Source organism: Gopherus flavomarginatus, chromosome 2, assembly GCF_025201925.1.
Source record: "Gopherus flavomarginatus isolate rGopFla2 chromosome 2, rGopFla2.mat.asm, whole genome shotgun sequence".
Taxonomy (NCBI): domain Eukaryota; kingdom Metazoa; phylum Chordata; order Testudines; family Testudinidae; genus Gopherus; species Gopherus flavomarginatus.
The window spans coordinates 217,497,104-217,522,235 of NC_066618.1; the positions used below are offsets into that span (position 1 = coordinate 217,497,104).

The 25,132-nt window shown below is 39.2% G+C and overlaps 1 protein-coding gene across 3 annotated transcripts in view; it reads left to right on the top strand.

Annotated features, from left to right (window-relative positions):
- TTC39C (tetratricopeptide repeat domain 39C) overlaps positions 1-25,132 on the top strand; it is a 73,643-nt gene that overhangs the window by 20,107 nt on the left and 28,404 nt on the right. For 2 of the 3 annotated variants that reach the window (XM_050941996.1, XM_050941997.1), the window contains exons 2-6: positions 2,394-2,442; positions 4,349-4,477; positions 9,215-9,329; positions 14,174-14,528; positions 16,020-16,188. In XM_050941996.1, the coding sequence (XP_050797953.1) occupies positions 2,394-2,442; positions 4,349-4,477; positions 9,215-9,329; positions 14,174-14,528; positions 16,020-16,188 (817 nt within the window). The other variant, XM_050941998.1, reaches the window with a different exon arrangement.

Here is a 25,132-nt window from a genome sequence, read left to right on the forward strand (position 1 = left end):
TCAGGCAAAGCCCTCTATACTCAGAAGAGTACTTCTGCAGGTCAGTGGAATTTAAGTAAGAGTTTTAGATGCAAGTGTCACTGAAACACACTTAACGTGTGACTGGTTTCTACTAGTCTGTAACACAGGTTCTCTGTAGACAACAATTATAACAACAATTATATTTCTGGTAGCTATTCTTTGTTTGCCTGTCGATTACATTCAGGAGATTAAAATGTCTAGAATATTTGTTTGAAGTGTGTGTCTTCCTCTTTGGTTTTTGTATATTACTATATTTATCTGAAAAACCTCACAGCAAAATATGTATATTATAAAATATATATGGGTTTATATTTACAAATGTTGTATCAAACAGACTATAATGTGTATTTGAAGTGTAGGTTTTTCACTTCTTGTTTCTGTCTCTTATTTCCCTCTCATTCCTTTTCCTCTCTTGCTTCCTCCAAGCTTATTGGCTTTGTGGTTACATATAATATGTAAAATAAAACATGGGTAAATTGTGAAAAACCTGCATTGACATCTTGGCTTTCTGAGATCATCACAAACCATGATATGCTAATGAAAAGGATGATAATATTTACTTATTTTACACGTTGGAAAACAAATGATTTGTCCAAGGCCAAACAGTGGATCAGTTGCATTGCTGAGATTATAACAAGAGTTCCTGACAGCTAGCTCTATGTTTAGCCATAGACAGGGTTTCATAGTGACTGTGTGATCGCAGTGGTCATTCAGTCTGAAATCTGACCCGGGTACTGAATATAACTTGACTGTCTGTCTGGCCCAGGAATTGCTGTCACCCTCTTTGATTAGACCTTAATTCTCATGAAACGAGGAAAACCTTCAGTGATGTACAATTTCTTAATTCATTTACTAAAAATTAATCAGAGAGACTTCTGACCTATTTTAGATCTCTGGAACAAAGCAGATAAAGAACCAGACTTCTTATGAACTATCAAAATGGAACTTCAGGTCTCCAAGTCACATTCTTTTTATATACACATTTCTACAGTGTCCATCACCATATTTCCTGAGCACTTGACTAGATGAAAGACACATTAGATAATTCTAGAAATAGAATACCAGGGAATATTGTAATCACTCTTACAAATAGAAATCTGTTGAAAAGTTGAGGGATAGGAGAAAACAATTGGGTAGTGGGGTATGGTCAATCGCAGCATGGCTCACTGTGAAGGACGTCCTGCTGGATAGGTGTGAAATGCCAGGCAGTGAGGCGAGATCAAAGTTGGTTCAAGATCAACCAGGATAGCCTCTGAGTTGCCTTCAGATCTATCACTGGAAGGCCATAACCTCTGCTATTTTTCTGGTCCCTGCTGAGGGATAAATCTGACAATATCTGCAAGGTTCCTTAACAGCAGAGAGCTCATCCACTAGAGGGTTGAAATAGTGGAAGGCATCCTCAATACCTGCTCTGTTGGTAGGGCTCCAGGCTGGAGAGTGGAGCCCCTAAAAATAGGTGACATCGAGCAGGGAAAATGTATGGCTCTACTTCCTCTGCTGAATCATTGTATCTCCATATCTATCCCAACCTTCAGGGATCCTATTGTTTTCTGGCCTTAGATCTGAAGTGGCCCTTCCCTAGCAGAACCCCCTCATGGAGTTCCTCATTTGTCCCAAATTTGCAACTACATACATGCAGGTGAATTTCTGGCTCATGTGAAGCCCCATTGAATGCAGTTGCAATATCAAGGCTATTGCTTGTCTCCTTGCTCCCATGAGTTAATACTTTTGGGGCATGGAAACCCTGAAAGACAGAAATTTTCAGTTTCTACCTCTTTTCCTAGCATGGGTGACTCAAATCCACAGAGAATTATGTTGAGTTCTTTCTATCTTGTGGCTTTTTCCCTGGAATGTATCATGTACCTTCATCTTTCACACTATGATCTTGCATAAATCAATGAAAATCAAATAAAAAAATCTTCTTTTAATGGAATCAATGGGACAAGTTTATAATAAAGTATTTTCCCAGCAGCCACCAAAAAGATGTGCATTTGAGTACATCAGGCTTTTGTAGTTTTTCATGTCATTTAATCAATACTAGATATATTTTGACCATAAGTTATTCTTTTTTAAACATACTGCTTGATAAGTTTAATTTTAGATGAGTATTTAAAATCCAATCAAAAATATTTTTTGAAAGAATATGCTGACCTGTTGGTAAAGGGACTTAACTTTTGGCTTCCTGATTTTGTTTGCAGGAGGGTATAGTGCCTGATTGGAAAAACCTTTCTGAGTTCAGAATTTGGTCTAATGAAGCCGATTTATTCCCAGACACATAACCCTTATTAGATATTTTCTATAGGTGCTTGTTGTAGTTATCACATGTATACATATAGTTTACTATATTTTTTTTTTTTTTTTTTTTTTTACAGAAACCACAGTCCGTTAATGAGTTTTGGGGCCAGTTTTGTCAGTTTTTTGGTAAGTGGGTGAACAAATTGAGCAGAGAGAATTCCTCTCACTGTTTGTGTCATTGTTAATTTCCTTGGGTGTAGATGATGCATATTGTAATTTATTTTTTCCTGTTAGGCTCAACTCTTTCAGAATATTAAAATTAATGTAGTTATAAAACAGGGGTAGGCAACCTATGGCACACGTGCTGAAGGCAGCACACAAGCTGATTTTCAGTGGCACTCACACTGTCCAGGTCCTGGGGGGCTCTGCATTTTAATTTAATTTTAAATGAAGCTTCTTAAACATTTTAAAAACCTTATTTACTTTACATACAACAATAGTTTAGTTATGTATTATAGACTTAGAGAAAGAGACCTTCTAAAAACATTAAAATGTATTACTGGCACGCAAAACCTTAAATTAGACTGAATAAATGAAGACTTGGCACACCATTTCTGAAAGGTTGCCAACCTGTTATAAAACATGCATAACTCATATGTTGCATACATGGAATCTTAACTTGTTTTGCTCTTTTATGTGGTTTTAATTGGGAGTAAAGGGTTCTATAAATTCAGCATCTCAAATTTATTAAATATTTACATGTTCCATTAAAAGCAAAAGCCAATGACTGATTATTTTGCTTTACTGAAAAAAGTTATTGAAATGAAATTCATAAATTCAGTTTTGTCCTATAATAAACTGTTAATGATAAATAAGACTTAGAAAAAAGTCTCATCTTAGAATAAAACTGATGGACTTCATGTGAAAACATCTTAAATTAGTACCCCTTTTTTTTTTTGAAGGTGCAGAGGTATTTGAGGACTAAGAACGCTAATAGGCTAAAGGTTATTAATGTGTGATCGGTCACGTTTATGAAAATGTGTTAAGTACATTGTATATGGAAGAAGAGAGAAAAGGGATGAAAATGAGCTGCTGATCCAAAAGCATATTTAATAGTATATAGGAAAGTATTTGAACCTCGTTTTTAAGTTGACCTTATTATGACTTGCCTGCTTAATCCTAAACTGCAACCATATATAGAATAGTAAAATTTTATTTAAAAAAAAGATAATTTTATAATGTTCCCAAAGTGCTTTTTCTGGTACATTAAATTAGTTTTAAACACCTCAGTCTGTGGACTACATGACTTGGAAAGGCATATAGGAGGATTTTTCCTTCTTGCCTTAGGCCAACATGATGAAAATCTCTTAGGCTTGGTCATCTGAGTTGATTTACTGAACCAGTATAACAGCACAGTACAGCATCACTGTACCTTGAAAAGCTTCTGCTTAGTTACTGTTCTAAAGATAGCCACAGCACTTCGCATGCCTATGTCATCCAGAATTTCCATTAGACAGAGCATCAGAAAAAGAAGTCAGTTATCCTGAGACCTTCTTTAGCTAGGTTAAATGAAAGCTGAAATGGTTTTTTTTTGTTTTTTTTAAACAAGAAGCATAGGGATTCTGCTCATTATCACTCATCATGTGGTGGGTTTTATTTGTTCTTGGCTTTGAGGCATGTTATTTACGTGAATAAATTATATAAAACAGTATGTGCGCAGACACAAATTGAATCCTGCATAATTAATTGAAAGTGAATTTATATAATGTAATACATTTTTCAGCTAATGTAATGACATTATTTGCAGATCAACTATATATTAAACATTCAGTTTTGTTGAGAGAAACAGCGTCAGCTAATAAGTTGTGATTTCAGTCTCTTGACGTTTTAGTGAGGGACACTTAAATGCGGTTGGGCAAGGGGTGTACATATATCTAGCTGTGTATATACACAGCATGAGTCTTGAGTAGCAATTTAATCCTCATGTTTTTTAAAGACTTATTTAGTTTTTGTCTATAATTACTGCACCAATAGCTGATACACATTTTCTTGTTGTTTTGTCATTCAAATATTTGCATTTTGTTTTTGAAAGAATGCCATGATGACATTTGAAGAAGAGAAAATGCAGTTGGCATGTGATGATTTAAAAGCCACAGAAAAACTGTGTGAGAGTGAGGAAGCTGGAGTTATAGAAACAATCAAGAATAAAATTAAAAGGAATGTAAGTGGAGTATCTGTAAAATATTAACTATTGTGTTCTGTGTGCAACCGTTTGTAAAAACTTCCTTCTACCTTTCCTTTTCTCTTCGGCATTCAAGAGGGGTTTTCATGTTTGAGTTGATGTTGGAACTGCTGTTGGGAATCCTTGTGGTTTGTTGATTCTCGAAAATTTCAGTTTGCAGTGTCAGCTCAGATGGATTGGTATATGGAATTCTAAGGTTTAGAGAGGCTAGTTACCACACTGATATGGGCATTTTAGAAATTTGAGAGAGAGATTTACCCAGAGTTGAGGACAGCTCCCGTAGGGTCACCCATATGGTTGTCTTTTGCTGGGTTAGATATTCTGAATACTGTTGGGTGGCCCAACCATCATCTCTTCCATTTCAATGCAGAGGCCATCCCATACCCATATTGGCATCACAGACACAGAGTTTAGTCATAACCTCACAGATTTTTGTGGTGGTCTCTGGTGATGAGACACACCTGGTCTGCCCTCCTAACTGGAGTATCTGTCAGGTTACCAACTGCTTTTATCAGCTGTTAGAGGAGGCTCTTGACTCTGGTTCCTCACTGAAACCTGGTGATTTGGTGTCTGGATGCCATTGGAGTTTAATGGTGAGCTCTAGGAATTGAATCAGTTGCACTGTGTTGAGATGGAGTTATCTAAGGAGCCACCTGAAGTCTGATTTTTGTACAAGGAATGTGTGACTCTACAGAAGAGCTGTGATTGATGCCAAGAAATATTTTTCCTCTTAACATATACTCTTCGAGGGACCGACCATCTGCTGAATTTCTTTCAGGAAGCATGCAGTCTGATTACTCTGAACAATTATTTTTTTAGTTTATATATATAGTAATATCTTGTGATGCTTCCCAGGGATAGCCAGGGTTGTGAGGTACCTCAGTACTGCCTGCAGTTAGCATAGGGAAGGCTTGTCTGTGCCTTCTAGGTGTCAGCTCCCCAGCCCCACTGACCACAGGTAATACCAGCATGCCAGGCCTATGCACACCCTGCTCTCTCTCTACAGATTAGATACAGGCACATTCCAACCCTTGAGCTCCCTGAGCATCTCCTTGGAGTGTCCACCACTGCTTCACAGAATTCACAAATTCACTGCTGTCAAAGGAACAGTACATACTAGATTACCAGTTTCACCTGAGGATCACTGCTCCACTTAACACACAGCACCTAAATATATTTAGTGAAAATAAGTAAAAATGTATTTAACAAAGAGCAGAGATTCTAGAAGTAGCAAGTGAAAGTATTGGAAACACATACTTACATATAAAATAAAATCCTAATATTTTCTAGAGCCTAGATTTAATTAACAAGATACTATCTTGTCTAATGAAAGTTTAGCTCACTTAGTCTTTCCAGTCTCGTCTAGCCAGGTTGGATCTGACCCGCTTTTCATAAGACAGAACACTCTGATAATTCATCTCCTCAACGAAGGACCTGGGGTGTACTGCAGTACCCCCCGTTATACCCCCCAAAAAACATTGTCCTTACTCATAAACAGGGCACCCTGTGTTTTGTTTTTGTTTTTTTTTCCTGTAGATGTTTCATGTGACCAGCTAGAGAGAGAAATGTCTACTACCCCTAGCCTGAACAGAACCTGTTTATCACCTTCTGGAGACCTATCTTAACTCCCATACCTTAAAAACATAGTTTTCAGTATAGATACCTAATTCCTTAAATAACATCTGTACATGCATCTTGCAATGATTAGGATGTCCAGTGTGTTACTGGCTATTGGTAGAGACTACACGTGCCACCCTTTAGTGCATTATTATACAGACATCAGATCCTTATGCACCATCCCTCATGCCCTCTGCGAGTTGGCGCTAAGGGGTCCCTGGGTCACAAATATCCAGAAGTCTTGTTTGTGATTGGTGCTCCATTGTGCTGTACAAATATGTAGGAAGATGTGTTCCTTCCCCTGAAAAGTTTACCATCTAAATCGACAAAAAGTGAGGAGAAAACAGGCACAGAAGTGTGAAGTGATTTGTCCAAGGTCATATAATAGATTTCAGTGTTGTTACTCCTGATTTACACTACTGAGAGCAGAATCCGGCCCTAAATGGAAAAGATATGAATTTTCAAATTCTTGTAATTTCACATTGTCTAACTAGAGAAGGTATCTGTTCCAATGCCTTTGTGGACAGTGTAGTATGCAAAAAGATTTCAATGTAAATAAACTTAACATCTTAACCCAAAAGTTATTTAAGAGGAATACATTCCCATTAGAAACTGAGCAAGGAATTTCACCAGCCAAAACGAGCAGCTTTGCCTACAATGTGTAGTTAAAAGAAAATCTGCTTTTTTCTGCCTTTAGTGGGCCTAGTTGAATCTCAGAAGTAGTTTCCCCCACCACCCTGAGAAGCAGCTATTTTCTGTAACTACATAATATATTCTTCCCAAGATGCACCTATAGAGGTGCTTTATCATTAACTGAACTTGTTATGCCATTAGACTACTTCTTCGAGTGCTTGCTCATGTCTATTCCAGTCTAGGTGTGTGTGCGCCCACGTGCACAATCATCGGAGATTTTTGCCTTAGCAGTATCCGTAGGGTTGGCTGTAGCACTTCCTTGAGTGCCACGCTCATGCGTCTGCATATCAGGCATCACCGGCCACATGCCCTCTCAGTCCTCCTTACCACCTGTGGTGGTTAGTCGGAGCACCTTTCCTTGCATAGCAAAGGTTAGTGGTTTCGTCTGTTCAGACTTTAAGCGTTAGGGCCTTGTAAATAGTTGTTAATAGTAATTAGTCTTAAGTAGTTGTTAAGTGTGGTTAGAAGTTCGAGTCCCATCAGGGACTTTACCCCAAGCTGGGCATGCCTTGGTCTCCAGGGTTTAAGCCCTGCATGGACTGTAACAGAACTATGCCTGAAAATGACCCCTGCCCCCACAGCAGCTTCCTCAAGTGCTTGGGGGAATCAGATGTGAAGGACGAGTATTGTATCTGTGAAAATGTTTGACCCAGGATTCAGAAAGAGCAGGATGTTAATTTGAGGGCTCTTCTCATGGAGCCTGCCATCTGTCCGGCTTCCAAGCCATACCGCCAAGACTTGACTCCTACCTCGGCCCCTGTGCTTAGCTCACCCCCAGCACCAGGCTCTGCCCAGTACTGCTTCTCATCCCCAGTGCCCAGAAAGAGAACTAAGAAGCGTGGCTCCCCGGCACTGGGCGAGAAAGGACGTGGGGCATCAGGCAAAGGACACACTTTGGGCTGCCCAGCTGCTCCGGAGCTATGTGGATGTGCCTCCCCAGTCGGGGCCCTTACCCCCTTAAAGGATCCACAACTGACTTCCAGGAGCAGTGGGGGATGCAAACTTGTGATGACATCAATGCTCCCCTGGCACTGAGAGAGCAGTGGTCTCTGCCTGTGCCACTGGCACCGTGCGTGCCCCAAGAGGCAGCAAAGGTTCCCTACAAGGGCAGGCCAGCCACAAAGACCTCCCAAGAGGCAGTGGAGCTTCACTGATCCCCTGAACCAAGGCAGTGCTCTCCATCTCCACACCACAGATCTCTGATGTCGCAGCCCAGATCCTCTTGGGCTCACTCTCAGTCACCAGCACCACGTTTTCGGTCCCCGCCATCTTGACGTGGATCACCCAGGGGGAGGTTCTGGTCTCAGTACCACCAGCACTGTTTGCCCTCCGCTGGTCATCCTCTCAGTGCAGATCTCTGTCGACCGCCCCATGGGAGTGCTACTCTCGTGATGTTGGTGGCTCTGGCACTGGTCCCCCTGACACCAGCACCGATCCTTCTCTAAGCACTGGTCTCTGGTGGCAATGGTTAGCAGGCAGGCACAGGTGTCCGATGGCCCTGCCATGGTAACCAGAAGGGTATTCCTTTGGCACGAAAGGGCAGTTTAGCCCCTTGCTGAGACTCCACTGGCATGATTGGACACCTGTTGGTCTTTTGCCAAGAATCTCTTGGCTTTTGGGACTTTTGCATGCGGCATGCCATTTATCTGGTAGCCGCGCACCTGCCTGGAACCAAGAACATCTTAGCAAATCACCTTAGTGGGACCTTTTTGTCTTGCCATGAGTGATCACTCCATCCGGAGGCAGTCGGCATAATCTTCCAGAGCTGAGGGACTCTCCAGGTGGATTGGTTTGCATCCAGGCAGAACAGGAAATGCCATGTGTTCTGTTCATTCCGGGGGATGGATAGGGGTTCCATCCGTTCTGCAGAATGAACAGAACATGTGGTTCAGGGCTCTGATGTATACCTTCCTATCAGTGCTGTCCCTTAACAGAGTCCTTCTAAAGATCAAGCAGGACAGGGCAAAGATTATCCTAATAGCCTCCGTGTGGCCTTGCCTGCACTGGTTCGGCATGCTGCTAGACCTTTCGATAGGTGCCTCGCTGGCTAGATTTGCTGTCCCAAAACCACAGCAGCCTTCTGCACCCGAACCTGGAGGTGGTATAATTGTTAGGAAATGTCTATACTAAGCCAGGCAAATGTTGCTCTGTGTGTGTTGATTATAGATTAATCAAGTTCTAAAATAAATATTTTTCCATATAATTTGATATGTGGATTATTACAGTTCTTATACAGAATATGTTTAACTTGCTGGAAAATCAAGGTTGCCTGTGCACCAACAGTCAAAATTGAAAGATTTATACAATATAAATGACGTGATTTAATAAATATTGCACAGAATATAGGCGTTTAGTTTGAAATTTAAATAATTTCTTTTACACCCTGCTTTTGTATATTTCAAACAGACTGATGGCCGAAAATCTGCACCATCCATGATGGATCGACTCCAGAGACAGATAATTGTAGCAGACTGTCAAGTTTACCTAGCTGTGCTTTGTTTTGTAAAACAGGAATTGTCAGGTGTGGTATGACTCTAGTAATAATATTTTAGCTTTTTTTTTCCATTGGCGTGTAGAGAGAGTATTAACCTCTGATCTCTAAAGTGTGAAAATGATTACTGGTTCCCACATTGATAAAGATAGTTGCTTTACGTGAAAGAGAGATATTGCATTTGGAATAAGGGATTAGATTTTTTTCAAAACTGAACGTGTCTGCAAGATGTGGAACCATTGTGCCCTAAAAACATATATTGTTCACATTGATTTGGTATGCGAGCATGCACCAGCATAATGTGCAATTATTTATTTGCATATAGAAATAGATGGTTTTGCAGGTGAAAGAGTATATTTGTGGGTTCTTTGCCAGTTTTTGCTAGGTTTAAAAGTTGGGTCTCAGTGCAAAAATGAGACATTTTAAATTTGTATTTAGTATTAAAGATATTTATGATATCTCTTTACATAAATATGCATACAGATATAGTAGGGCCTTTAAATAATATATATTTAATCTGTATAAATTAGAGATTTCTGCCTTTTGTTATACCAATACCCAACATTCTGCTGGTCCTCCCTTATATATATACCTGAGAATACTTTGCCTGTCCTCATAGAGGCACCTCAGGAATCATTGCAAAGATGTATAGGTGCCTTGTGCATCTAAGTTGTACTGGCTGAAACTGTATGAGAAAATTCTCTCTCGCAAAGCCCAAGTAATGGAAACAGGCTAACGTCTCCCACACTCATATAGTTTTTGCAGTCCTATTCAGGAAATGGGGGAGATAACAAGAAATTGCTGACCGAAGTGGTTTTGAATGAACAAGTCTAGTGCTACAGATGGAAAAGCTGACTAAACAGTGTAAACTTCTAATGTACTAAAGACTCTGTTCATTAAAACATGGAGCACGACAGTTTCAGGTGCTTGCTTGCCGCAGAAATTAATCCTGATTTAGGGAATACAAACCTCTCCTTGTCTCAGCTGTAAAACTGTTTCCAGATTTCATTGCATTGCTTGATCTCTTGCATAATAGAAAGACATTACTGCCCCCATTAATTTATGCAGAAGATGATCCAAGTCATGTGCTAACTGAGCATTCTTCTAAGTATTCACTTATGTCAACAAAGATTGAGGGAGGGCTGCTGAAGAAAATCCAAGAAGTAATATCCAGATTACCATTAAAATAATGTAAATATCATTGGTCGAGAACATGGGGCCTTCTGTTATGGAAATCCCTATTCTTCAAAATCAGTATTTCTGCAATTTGCTTGGTTCTAGATAAGATGTATAAACTAAGGGACTATTGTTTGCTGTACCAATAAGAGGAGACAAAAGATAATATATTTTATTGGACCAACCTCTGTGGGTGTGAGAGAAAAGTTTTCAAGTTTACAAGATCTCTTCTTTAGTTCTGTGTGAACTCGAAAGCTTTTCTCTCTCACCAACAGAAGTTGGTCCAGTAAAAGATATCACCCACCGTATCTCTCTAATATCCTGGTACCGACATGGATACAACAACACTGCATACCAATAAGCTGTCATTTAGGATTTCTTGGCACTCCAAGTGGGTAGTATATAGCTTTCACTCACTCTTTGCTCATTATTTTCCCCTTGAAATCTTCCCTTATTTCAGAATTTATACCATAACTGCATTACAGCATCTGACCCAAAAGCCGAGAGAGCAGTCAGTTTCCTTTCCTCCTCTGGTCTGCTGTGGAGAATGCTGAAGAAGCAGCAGTAACAACTCAGGACAGAAACAGGCCTTACAGCCCTTCTGGGACTGTCCACTCAGGAACAGTTCACTTGAAATCTTTAGCTACTCTCCTCTGAGGCTAAAGACCGCCTCTGTGATCCTCCAGTTTCTTCTCAGTAGCAGTGTGAGAGTGAACTTGCTGAACAGTTGAGTCTATCGCCCATTAATCATTTTAGAAATCCAGCTTTTGGCCAGATTAACTTTTTGTTTTTATATACATACATAGTTTTTATGGCATTATGTCTAAATTTTTGTATAGTGAGAGAACCAAATTATTGAGACAAAATCTTCATGTGTAAATTTGCTTGGTTCTGAACTGGTGAGTAGAAAATCATTGACATTTTGCTGAACAGTTTGACAGGCAGCTGTATGAAAACACACGGTGTTATGAACAGTTTGCCTTTTAGTAGCTCATTGGGCTAACGTTTTACTCCCACACATACTGTAGCTATTTTCATCTTACTAAATTTATAAAACAAATCTGATCTTTGTTGGACTGCTACCTACGTGCACTTAACATTGCTGTAGGGATTTAAAACCTTGAAATTAATCACTGCAGTCGTAGCACAGGTGATCCATTAGCAATTAATGTCAGGAAGTCTCAACTCAAGTGTTATCTCAAAGAGTTAAGTAATCCACATTATGAATAAATAAAGGCTGAGATTTATGAATTTAACATCTCAGTATACCATATCATGAGATGTGCTGTTTTTGTCAGAAAAATTTCAAAGTATAGTACTTTGGTAAGCAGGAAGGACGAAAGTTCTGCGGTGCATGCATCAGGGATGCAGTGATCTTATCAAAGGCACTAACTGAAACACAGTCTGTGGGGATGAGTGAAATGTGGTTGGTTTGTTTGTTTCCCGTTGCTCTATCCCTACTGCATTGCTGTACAGAATTGTATAAGCATTTGGACTGTGGCGAACCACATAACTGTTGACTATTCTATGCAGCAAAAAAGTGGCCTAATTAGAGAATTGAAATAACATTAGTCTTGCAATATGACTGAATTATGGTCATGGTTGGAATATTTCATTGCAATAAATAGCTTAATTTTTCCTGTTGAAATAGTAAAAAAATAAAAATTCATTTGCAACACACACAATCAAAATGTTTAACTCCAGGAAGCCTGTTGCAGTCTTGGGGTGCTCTGCTGAGCAAAGTAATGGGGGATGAGAAATCTGATCTCAGTTAAATTATTTTTATATTTATTTCAAAAGAGCACTTCAGTTCACTTTCAATATAATAGACTTACAGTTTACAAATACTTTATTTAAAAACCAGATCTTCCTCTATTTATCTGTTAAGGCCAGGATCTTACAGATCTGTTTCCCTTGCTACAGCTCATGGTGTCACCAGTACCTAAAACAACATAGGGAATGCAGTATTCTGCATTGTGTATGGTGCTGATAATATCAATGGTGACAGATTAGAGTCAGAACTCTAGTTTGTCTTGGAAATAAAGAAAAAAATTAATTTCAACTTTAATATGCTGCTCTCCTGCAATTCTTTATAGAGCTGTATACAAAATGTCAATTTTATTGTTACTTCAGCTGTAAAGCCCACTGACTGAAAATTCCATTACTCACCATCCAGGCTAGCTTTGGACATTCCCTAGTGTTATAGTAATCTCCCCTTCCCTCTCCCAGAACTCAATATGGGTTATTCCTCTCTCTGCACATGGCTTCTTCTGGAGAGTCCAAACATAATTTTTAGTACTATGATTGTACAATTAGGTCTCCATGTATAGTCTTAAGTAAGTTGTGGCTTCATTTCCATTTCCTACATCCAAAGTCTAAAGGAAATTGGGCTAGTTGAGAATCCTCTTTCACAACTCCTTCTCCTCTACTTCCGTTTGTAAGTGCAGGGAGTTCTGTGAAGAGCAATACACTAATATACAAATATGCAGAGAGAGTAGATTGGTCTCCATATTCCTTCCTTGTCTCAGGCCCCATTTGTCTTTACACTTTGTAAAATTAATCTCAACCTGGACACTAAATTTGTGTCTGAAAATCTGCTTATTCCTGTGCCGACAACAGTACCCACATACATCCTTGCCTACGTTTCCTCCCACTTTGCCTACTGCACCTCCATTATTGTATCACTTCAACTCTTCAGACATGCAGTGGGCCATTGCCTACTTTCTCACACTACAAAGGGTGGTGTAACCTCACATCCTTCCTCAAAGAACTCAAGTTCAAAACTATTATCCTTGTCCATGCGCATGCTGCAACCTGCCTCTGTCCTCCCTGTTACTTGTCTCTTCTCTGTCCATTCATACAAGCTCCCCACTTTTGGTATTAGACTCTTCCCTGCATCTTCTGCTGTCTGAAACACACTTCTCATATGTCTTCTCGGCAGCTCTAACTCTCATTTCAAATCTGTGGAAAGTACTTCATGTTCCTCTTCTTTCATACCTTTTTCATTTTCTTCTCCTATGAGTCACTGTTTAACTGTATAAAACCATTTTTGAATACAGTTTGAATGAAAAAATATATCTACCTTATTCAAAAGAACACTGTAATCTACTCCAGATAAAGGTTTGGTTATTTTTTCCACATTCTCTATTCTTTCAAAGCCACCTAGAGTTAAAATTAAACACTTTCCCTTTGGGGGTTTTGCTACTTTCCATATGCCAGCACTGTGTTCATCCTACTCCACACCATGTGTTTGTAAAGTTGCAGAAGCCAGCATTGTTTACTTTGTGTTTATTTCTCTGTTCATCTGCATCATCCTTGTTGTCTGCCTACTACAGGGAGTAATAACTTTGTGCTATAAATTGTTTTTAAGATCTTTGGCTAAAAAGCACTGTATAAAGACATCATATTATTTCTATTAAAGATCTTCCCTAGATTTTACAAATCAAATCAGGGTTTTAGATAAAAAAAAATGTGATAGTATTCCTTTTAAATATGACTTTTAATTAGATAATCTCCAGGTAACAGAATGTCAATTGCTGCAAAATCCTGCAGAACTTTTTTGTAGTCATGAAGTGAAACCAGCTTAAATAAAGAGAAATTGCAATATAGTATTTGTCATTCTATGAAAGACCATTTATGACTTTTAAGTTTCTGTATCTGGAATAAACCCTTGAGATATATTTTCTTTCTGTTGTCAGCATACATAAAAGGTGGGTGGATCCTTCGAAAAGCCTGGAAAATTTACAATAAATGCTACGTGGACATTCATACACTTCAGGAAGTATATCAGAAGAAGATAACTCAGGAATCCTTGACTTCTGATGCTGCAAATGATAATCATATTGCTGCAGAAGGTGTAACGGAGGATTCACTAAACAGACTGAAAGGTGCCGTTAGCTTTGGATATGGACTTTTTCATCTTTGCATATCCATGGTGCCCCCAAACCTGCTCAAAATCATCAACCTGCTGGGTTTTCCTGGAGACCGCCTACAGGGGCTTTCATCACTGATGTATGCAAGTGAAAGTAAGGACATGAAGGCCCCTTTAGCTACGTGAGTAGCTATATTGAAATTCTTTGGTAAATAACTTAGTAGTGAAAGTTAATGAACTACAAAGAAGCAAAAAATAAAATAAAAGCTTGTTGCTTTAAAGGAAACATCAGCAGGTAAAAAGCTTTCAAATTGTTGCTTAACGTGCCATTGTTTATTAAATTAATCATATATTATAAGACTTTTATTTTTTTAATACACCTCTACCCCAATATAACATGACCCAATGTAACATGAATTCAGATATAACGTTGTAAAGCAGTGCTCTGGGAGGGTGGGGTTGAGCACTCTGATGGATCAAAGCAAGTTCGATATAATGCAGTTTCACCTGTAACGCAGTAAGATTTTTTTTTTTTTGGCTCCTGAGGACAGCGTTATATCGGGGTAGAGGTGTATGTGCCTTCAGATTGTGTTGGTGATTTTATTCTCCAAAGCCTTTTATTATATCATCGAATAGTTCTTATGAATAGGGAGAAATTATTGTGCTTAAAACCAGTAATTTAAAGGATATCCTAAAAACCTCAGTAAGCTGAAATATTTAATTAGCTTGCTATTTAACAGCTTGTACAGGGGAAAATGTTCATGTCATTAAAAACTATAAACTTCTGCCTACTCATTATATATATTTATTTTGATATGATGACTTTTTTCTATTTGTATCTAATTCCCGTTTGGAAAACTTTGGGAACATTTGAGCTTTTTACACACAAAAAGGGTACTCAATATATTGAACTTTTGAGGGGCATCCCTCATATAACAAGATTTCCTGACTCTTTATGCTGAATTCTGGTATTTTTTGTGGCTTATCTTTCACCCAGTCTCAATTTACTGCCCTTTATGAAGGTCTTTTTACTATTCAGTGCCACGAAGTTCATACCTTCACTACTGGGTTTGCCTAGGAACTACAGTGCACTACTGCAATAAGTGTGGAATGCAGCGTTAAATCCTTTCTGCCTGGAGAGTTCTGATCTGATGATCAGATTTAATATGCCCTGAAGATTCATTTATTAGTCAGTTTGGTATAATCTATATTGTGGGAAAATTGAGAATACCATCCCTTCTTGGTGTTTTCCGCACCAATTGGCCCAGGAAGCAGGCATGTCCTGCTCTTTCCCCACATTAAGTCTGATCTCGGTCATTTGTCAACACTTTGGAATCGCAGGCTCAGTATCCCTCCCCCTTCCCCTCGGTCTTCAATTGTTGTTTGTTTTATGGTGTTTTTACAAGCTTAATTATTTTAAAAAGTTATCCTGCTCTTAGTTCTAGAGATTGTAAAAACCCTACTCATCTAATGCTTTGGAAATTGTGAACCTAATTCTACTTTCGTATACTCTGGTGTAATTTTGAAGTAATCAGTTTAAGGCAGTGAAGGACACTGGCTTAAGTCAGGGCAGGCAGGAGAAAATCATGCTCTGCATCTTTTGTCAGTGCCTCTGTAATAGAACTCATCTGTAAACAAATTGTAATCATCGTTCTTTTTGTGTATTCTTTCAGATTAGCTTTGCTGTGGTACCACACAGTAGTTCGCCCCTTTTTTGCTTTGGATGGCAGCGATAACAAGGCAGGACTGAAAGAGGCTAAGGAGATTCTTCTTAAAAAAGAAGCTGCTTATCCAAATTCTTCTCTGTTTATGTTCTTCAAGGGAAGAATACAGCGATTAGAGGTATTATCTGCTCTCATTCTCCAGATTATTTTTGATTTGTTGTATTGTAAATGTTGTTGACTTGAATATATTACATTAGAACAACACAGACTTCAATAAATCAGACATGAAGGGGGGGAAAAAATCCTCTTTTGCACCTTAATTTCCAGAGTCTGAATCAGCCCTATTGCAATTTAGCTCTGGACAACTGACTTAAATATCAGGAATCGACTCTTGTTGTTTTGCTACTTGTTGTATTTGCAGCACCTTAATAAAAGGAAATGTATTTATTGCTATAAGTCATATTTTCTTGAAGTATTAATAGGTACTTAAGCCTTGAATTTGTCATATTGAAATCTGAATTTAATCTATTGAAAACATGAGTAGAAAACATTGTTTTCCTTTCTGATGTCCTTTGCCTGACTCTGACCTAGCCAAGTACAGGTAGCCCCTTTCAGTGACTTCCTGAAGTTTAGGTAATTTCCTTTGCTGTATAGACATCAAACCAGGGTATTCTTAATTCCCATAGTGAGATATGAGCTGAATAGGATTATTCCCTGAAAACAAGATTCACTGATGCTGTGTGTGTTGAAAAGGGGTTCTTCAGCTACTGCAGCAGTCCCACATTTTGGCTCTGAATCCTGTCCTTTCTATGTGCCAGTACTAGTTTGAGGCAGGCAACAGAGCTTTAAACACCCTCTCTCATCTGCTGCTGCTTCATCCATCAGTGTCAGAAGATTCCCAGGGCTGCTGTAATAAAAAAGAAAAAAACCACCAGCAGCTAACTTCTTGCATTGTGCCACCTAGGGATCCTAAATGTTGCTTTTGGGCAAACTACCACCATTGGGCTGGAATGCTCCATCCCAACACAACTGTTAGAGCTAGTTCAGACCTTAATGCACTCATATCTGCTGTGGTTTGTGGTTGATTCTCAGAATAGAGCCTGCTGTTTCTGGGGAGGAAGCATGGGTAACAAGAATTAGGTTTTCAGTCTTGCCTGATAAGACAGATCAGATTTCTTTGCATTTTGTTTAGTTTTACCTGGAAATGCTCCAGTCCGTTTCCAATCTGAGCTGATTTTGTGCTGTCCCAGTCAAGCTACCTTTTTAGGCATTATTTTGATGTTATTTGTGGGTGGGAAAATATTTTAATTGCCTTTCATTGAATCCTGTAGTCATTCCATTTAGCTGAATGTGTTTCAAAGGTTTTTTGAAGGTATTCAGGTGGAATAGGTATAGATATGCAAAATACATAACAGTAGTTCAAAAAATGTAGAGTTGGTAATGATTCATCCCAGAATCTGACCTTGTAATTGGAACTGTTAACGTCTGTTGATGTAGGAAAAGGAATATAATCTATAGCTGTATTGTGTCTATAGGACTAACTCGAAAAAAAATCAGTAAAAACATCTTTGTCAATAAAATGAACCTTTATGACCCTGAATACAGACAGTGCACAGATCTGGTGGGTAAGAGGGTGTCATTTTTACATAGTCACTTTAAAAGTATTCCTGCATCTCAGTCAGTGAGGAGAAAGCACTTGCACTTCAAGGAAAATTTCATACTAGTGTGAACTTGACAGAAGAATGCCCAGATTTACTTTATGTATTCTCTTTGCTATTCTTGCACTTACTTGTTTTTATAAGAAGATTTTCCTTCACAAGCCAGGTTTTTCAGCTGTGTCCTGAATGATATTGAATCCTTGTGATATTGTGTTGCTGTGGAAATAGAATATTCTGTTACAAACTCAGATATCAAATGAATATTGAATAACTGATTTATTTGTTATACATTTATATATATCACAAATTCAATATTGTGGCTTCAGTATGTAATCCAGTAAGAAGAAGAAGAATGAGCTGGGAAGGAGCAAGCCCTTGTTTAAATATAAATATTTTTAAGAAATAGCAAACATGGAAAGAAATCTGATGCAACAGAAGTGTATTGGACTTATACTTTAAGTCATCGGCACCTGAAAGGGTATTTCATAAGTAAAGGTTTGTGGAAAGCTTGCAGTGTTTAACTCTTGATGAAACTTTAACTGCTGGACTGAATTTCATTGTACATAGACAAATCCAACCCTACAGATCTGCCAAGGAGTCGTCTTATTTTTAAGGTCATGTTGCTTTTTGTCCTAAAGGAAATATTGTAGTTAGAATGTCATTTATTTTACCAGCAGTGGATATTCAAAATAGCTGGCTGATTACAAAGTACTTTACATGTTCCAAGGATTCAAAATAGCTTGTATATAGCTAAAGCCAATAGTTCTAATAGTGATTAATAGAAAAATAAAATTTGTAGGCTTTATATATTAGTCCTGTGAGTGGCAGCATGCAGCACTGGGTTTTTTTAATATTCTTTGGGCCTGTACATGCTCAATGTGTATGTTGTGCAATTTCAGTTGATGGGATGGACAATTGCATACTGTACTGCATGTGGGTATTACTTACGTGGAGATATAAAAAGCAAGCTGTCCAGTTGGGCAAACTGAAACCAGCCATCCAAATAAGAGACAGACTGGACACAGAGAGGATCACTGTGGAGAGGTAAATTTGAGAGTTTCATGCACAGATACACAATGGTAGTTGAAGCCATGCAAATGGAGGATGTGCCCCAGGGATAAGATTCATAGATTCCAAGGCCAGAAGGGACCATTATGATCATCTAGTTTGACCTTCTGTATAACATAGGTCATAACATGTCCGCAAAATATTTCTTAGAGCAAATATTTTTAAAAAAATCCAGTCTTGATTTTAAAATCGTCAGTGATGGAGAATCCGCCACAAACCTTGATAAACTGTTTAATGGTTAATTACTCCTACCATTAAAAATGTATACCTCATTTCCAGTCTGAATTTTTCTAGCTTGAACATCCAGCCATTGAATTGTGTTTTATCTTTCTCTACTAGATTGAAGATCCCATTATTAAATATTTGATGCCCGATAGATAATTACAGAGTGTAGTCAAGTCGCTCCTTAACCTTCTCTTCATTAAGCTAGGTAGACTCAAACAGTTCAATTGCTGTAAGGTAGAGATTCTCAAACTTTTTGTATTGGCAACCCCTTTCACACAGCAAGCCTCTGAGTGGGCCACCCTTATAAATTAAAAACACGTTTTATATTTAACACTATTTTAAATTGCTACGTTTATAACCCTATATAAAATGAATTTACCTCTTTTCACTGTTTTTAAAGTAAGACAAACACATTTTTATTGAATTATTAAAAGCAGATTTTTTTAAAGAAATAGTTACTGCTTAATACTGAAGAAACATTGTCAATGTCACTTTTCATAACAGATTTAGCGTCATATTGCCACCCTTACTTCTGCGCTGCTGCTGAAGGTGGTGCTGCCTTCCGAGCTGGGTGACTCTGAAAGCAGTGCCGCTAGCAGCACCACAGAAGTAAGAGCGGCAATGGGGCACTAGTAAGTCTGTTGTGAAAAGTGGTATCTGTATGTTAATATCACTTTTCACAGCAGACTTAGCCCCCTCATTGCCACCCTTACATCTGTGCTGCTGGCGGTGCTGCTTTCAGAGCCACCCAGCTCTAAAAGCAGCACCAGCAGAAGTAATGGTGGTAATGGCACACTAAGGCCTTGGCTACACTCACACTTTACAGCGCTGCAACTGGGGTGTGAAAAAACACCCCCCTGGGCGCTGCAAGATACAGCGCTGTAAAGCATCAGTGTAATCAGGGCAGCAGCGCTGGGAGCGCGGCTCCCAGCGCTGCACGCTACACCCGTAAGGGATGTGGTTTACATGCAGCGCTGGGAGAGCTCTCTCCCAGCGCTGCTGCTCTGACTACACTCACACTTCAAAGCGCTGCCGCGGCAGCGCTCCCGCAGCGCTGCCGGGGCAGCGCTTTGAAATTCCAGATGTAGCCATACCCTAAGTCTGCTGTGAAAATTGATATTGACACAGTTTCTTTGTGCACTTCCCCCTCCCGCCCCACACAGAACCCCTGTCATGCCTCCACTTTGCACACCACTAGTCTAGCGCACCTCACTCCCTTCACTGGGGAGAGGTTGGTGCTGCCCCTTATGACCCCCACATAATAACCTTGTGACTCCTCGGGTCACATACGCCAGTTTGAGAACTCCTGCTGTAAGGCTTGTTTTCTAATCCTTTATTCATTCTTGTAGAGGATTCAGAGAAGAGCCACGATTTTTCATCACTCTCCTTGAATTATGAGCACCAGAACTGGACACAGTGTTCCAGCCCAGTCGCACCAGTACCAAATACATGCGTAAAATAACCTCTCTATTACTACAGTTTATGCATCCCAGAATTGCATTAGCTCTTTTGGCCACAGCATCATATCATGTGATCATGTTCAGCTGATTATTGACCAAGACCCCTAAATCTTTTTCAGAGTCAGTGCCTCCCAGGATAGAGTCCCCATCCTATAAGTATGGCCTATATTCTTTCTTCTTAGATGTATACATCTATATTGAGCTGCATTAAAAGACATATTGTTTGCACCCAGTTTACCAAGAGATCCACATTGCTCTGAATCAGTGACCTGTACTCTTCTTTATTTACATTCCCCCAATTTTAGTGTCATCTGCAAACTTTATCAGTGGTTTTATATTTTCCTTCAGATCACTGATGATGATGTTAAATAGTGTAGGGCCAAGAATAATCCCTGTGGGACCCCACTGAAAATATACACGCTTGATCACTATTCCCTGTTTATAATTACATTTTGAGACTTACCAGTTAGCCAGTTTTTAATCCATTTAATGTTTGCCATGTTAGTTGTGTATATTGTTTTAGTTTAGTAATCAAAATGTGTGGTACTAAGTCAAACGTGTTACAGAAGACTTAAGTATATTACGTCAATACTATTACCTTTATCAACCAAACTTGTAATCTCATCAAGATTATCAAAAAAGAAAAGGGTCCAAGGGCAAAGCTATGTAAAGCGGACAAATAGTGGGAGATAGGAGGAGGAAGGACTGCCAAGTCTGAGAGGTCGGAGGAAAATCAAGAAAGTGCAGTGTGGACCTGATATCACGGGAGAGTTTACTATGTACTATGAAGTTTTGAAACTATACTCTGAAAAGCATATAGAGAGTAGTATGGGGGCTTAGTCTCTGACAGTAGTTTTCTGTGAAACAGCCTTATTGTAGGATGTATAAATGTGGATATAATGAACTGATCTTCCCACTTTCTCAAAATCGCTCGTTTGAGGGATGAAGTCTTGAATGTCTTCTAGAAATGTTGAAATGAATGAATTTTGGCTGCAAGTGAAAGGGAAGGATGACACAGGAGAGTTGAAATGGAAGTGCGACAGGAGGTTCAAGGCTACATTGGTAGGATGATCAGATATCTCACTTTTTTTTCAGGAATGTTGTATGTTTCATGTGTGTCTGGTGGTGATATTGACTGATATGTTTTGCCAAATCTGCAAGCACACCTTCGTAAATTGTCTGGCTGTTTCCATCTTTGTAGTATGTCCAATAAAACTAATTGAGAAGGGGTGTTGTACACAATTTTAAGCCACTAACACAAAATGAGAACATTTCAGATACATTAGTGCAGTGGTCCCCAAACTGTGGGGTGAATCCTCCTAGGGGGGCGTAGAGGAACATTTGGGGGGACACAGGGGATAGGGTGGGATAGCCATCTGCCTCAGCCCCGCTCTGGCCGCAGCAGCACTCTGCCCCGTCTGCAGCTCCACTCCACCCCCTGGGCCAGCCCAGCTCTGCCCTCATTCCCTCTCTAGCCCTAGCCCAGCTGTAACCCCAGCTCCTCCTCCATCCCCAGTTCTTCCCCCAGGTCTGCCTTCAGCCCAAGCTCTGCTGCTGAACCAACTGTGCAGTAATGGAGGGTGTGTGTGTGAATAGATTTCATCACTAGTAACGGGGAGGTGTGACAAGAAAAGTTTGGGCACCACTGCATTAGTGTATCTGAAGAATATTTAAATATAGGTTATTGTAATTATTTCTAATATCAAACTACCTGAAATTCAGCATTTTTGGCTGTGCCTTAGAGCGTTTCTCATTACTGGAGTGCAGTAGCTAAGTAGATAAAAATATATTCCCAGACAAAACTTGATTAAGGTAACTATGCTGATTAATATCCATTTATTTCTAACAACATTATTAAATTGTTATGCTAGTGTCTGAGGCCAGTAACTGGTGATAGATGGGGATAATGGTATCAGGTAAATGGACAGAGTTAAGGGTGGTATTCAATCCTTAACTGAGGTTTATCAGCCTTTCTGCTGTTGGTGTTTCTCTCCTATTTCTTTTACTCACTCACCAGCAGTTTTTTCCCCCATTTGTTTCCCTAGATAGAGAGGGGTGAATGTTCACACTGAAATATCTAAAAGCAACAGATTAATACCATCAAGTAAGATAAACCAGTAAGAATGAACGTCTGACAGAGTCCTAATTTGTGTAAGCCCTTTGGTCCCTCCACACCAGCCAGTGGGCAGAGCCTCAGCTGATTGCATTTTTATAGTGCCATTGATTTCAATAAAGCTATGACCACATAAACCAGCTGAGAATCGGCTCCCAGGTTTCTAGTGACTCTGTTAGTAAACAAACAAACTCTTAACTGTATGTTTCTGTCAGATCGTAAGTGAGGGTATTTACAACTCCTTGTATTTCATTTAGCTTTTAGCCATCAAGATAACACCTTCTACCTGTAAGGAGCATAAGCTTCTTGCACTAAAATATTCATATTTGCAACTAATTTTAAAAGCCATCCATCCCTAGAACACTGTGGAATTAAAAAGAAAAAAGATTACTTGAAAATTGAGATGGTGTTAGTATAGCTTTGATTGAAAAAATATACAGCTCATGGGCAAAGTTAAACAGTAAGCATTAGGTTTCAGAGTGGTAGCGGTGTTAGTCTGTATCAGCAGAAACAACGAAGAGTCCTTGTGGCACTTTAGAGACTAACAAATTTATTTAGACATAAGCGTTAGAGCTTCTTAAGCCGATCATTCTTAAAATAAAGGGTTAGTTATGTCCCAGATGAAAACTTTCCCCAAAATACTGTACTACCAAGTGTGGTTAGAAGTTGATAGATGTTTGACTGCGTGTCTGTGTTCCCTCTGTGTGCCACCCTAGCCCTACGCAGACAGCTGGCATGGCAGATCTTGATCGAACTGCCCAATGACCACAAGATCCGTTAAGGGGACGAAGGCACCTGGCCAGGTTTGTTGTTGATGAAGCACGGATACTAGTATCCCGCAGACTCTACCAGACCACCAATACATGTATGCCCGTAACAATGGGCCAGCCCAGTGACTTTCCATTCCTCCCTAAGGCCACACAAAGATACTCCCTCTGAGAACATCTTTATACCCTGATACACACAAGTTAGTACTGCCCCTCTGACATAGGTACTGTATTTACTGCCCCCTGATGTGGGTAGTTATCACTCATCACCTTGTACATATTGGTTTGATCAAAACATCTCTATTATATCTCCATATTTCTTTTAAAAAAAAAAGTATATACCTATCTCATAGAACTGGAAGGGACCCTGAAAGGTTGAGTCCACCCCCTTGCCTTCACTAGCAGGGCCAAGTACTGATTTTGCCCCAGATCCCTAAGTGACCCCTTCAAGGGTTGAACTCACAACCCTGGGTTTAGCAGGCCAATGCTCAAACCACTGTTCTGGACTGTAAACTATTTAGTAATACATTGCAATCCTAATTTTCAGTAGGTTTGGAGTGATACCTGAAACCTTGAGAAAATAATGGAGGATTCTGGAATATAAAATCAGAGGAATCCCTCCAGATTTTGAAATCTACACATGGAATCCTCAAACATGCAAGGCAGTTTCCCCTACTTTTAGAGATTGCTGGCCAGCTTCCATAGCTGCTAGTTTGTCCCCTTTAAAACTGACAAAACTGGTTGACAGTGAAGGGAGATTGGGTCACTGTGAAGAGAGAATAATAGCATTGGGCCAAGCTAGCTAGCATTGGAGAGGCTCAGTACAACGCTGTGGGGTTAATTTACCAAATTTGGTAAATCTTGGCTGCAGTATAAATAAAAACTTCATGCAGGTAGTTGAAATTTTAGAAGTACTAAGTCAAAAAAAATTAGTTATGGTTCTCTCGGTTTTAATTGGCACTATATATACATAAGGGGGCTATCGATTGTTATACTATTTATTGTGTAATCTTTCATGCTAAGGTGCATGTGCCAAAGGGCTGAGTGACTGCTGTTGAGAGAGCCATAACTTGAAATGTTCACACTCTGCGGTCAGCAGATCTAAACGTTAATGTTGCATTAGCTTGTTTTTAGTCATTTACATTTCCATTGGATTAATTTTTTAATCCAATAAATAAAGATTCAGAAGTGCATTTATTTTAAGGAGCAACCTTAAGATTGCAAGCAGAAATCAATACCCGAGCATCTTAAAGAAGGGCATTGAAGCATCATTGCAATATCTGGAGGTACTGGGAATTTTAGTTGTGCCGAGGAATGTCTTAAAGACAGGTCTACTGGGCCTCATGCACAGATGAAGTTTATCAAGATCTCAAGGCCCTTACATCCTCACATTTTTGTAGGACTATTGTACAGCCATCAGACTTTGAAATAAATAGAGCTGCATTTATTTCAATTTTCAGTGCTCCACAGGCAGCCATATTTTAGTATAAGTTTAGAAACCACATAATCAGCTTAAATTATTGCACAGTGTGTGATGTTCTGCAAATATAGCCTTTCTATTTGAAAACTAAATAATCTTCAGATATGCAAAAGAGGACTGAATTGTTAGTTTGTTTTGTTTTTGTTTTAACACAGCTGTCCAAAAATTTTCAGAATAAAATTTTACAAATTCCTCAAATTTAACTTTTGGGATGGGGCTGAAGCTTCTTATGCTTCTTCTAAACTTTTTTCAGAAGATTAGAAGATTGTAAGGTCTTGAAAATATAGACTTATTTTGGAAGTTTCTGCCTAACCACAGCTGAAACTAGTATGATTCTATAATGTTAATGTC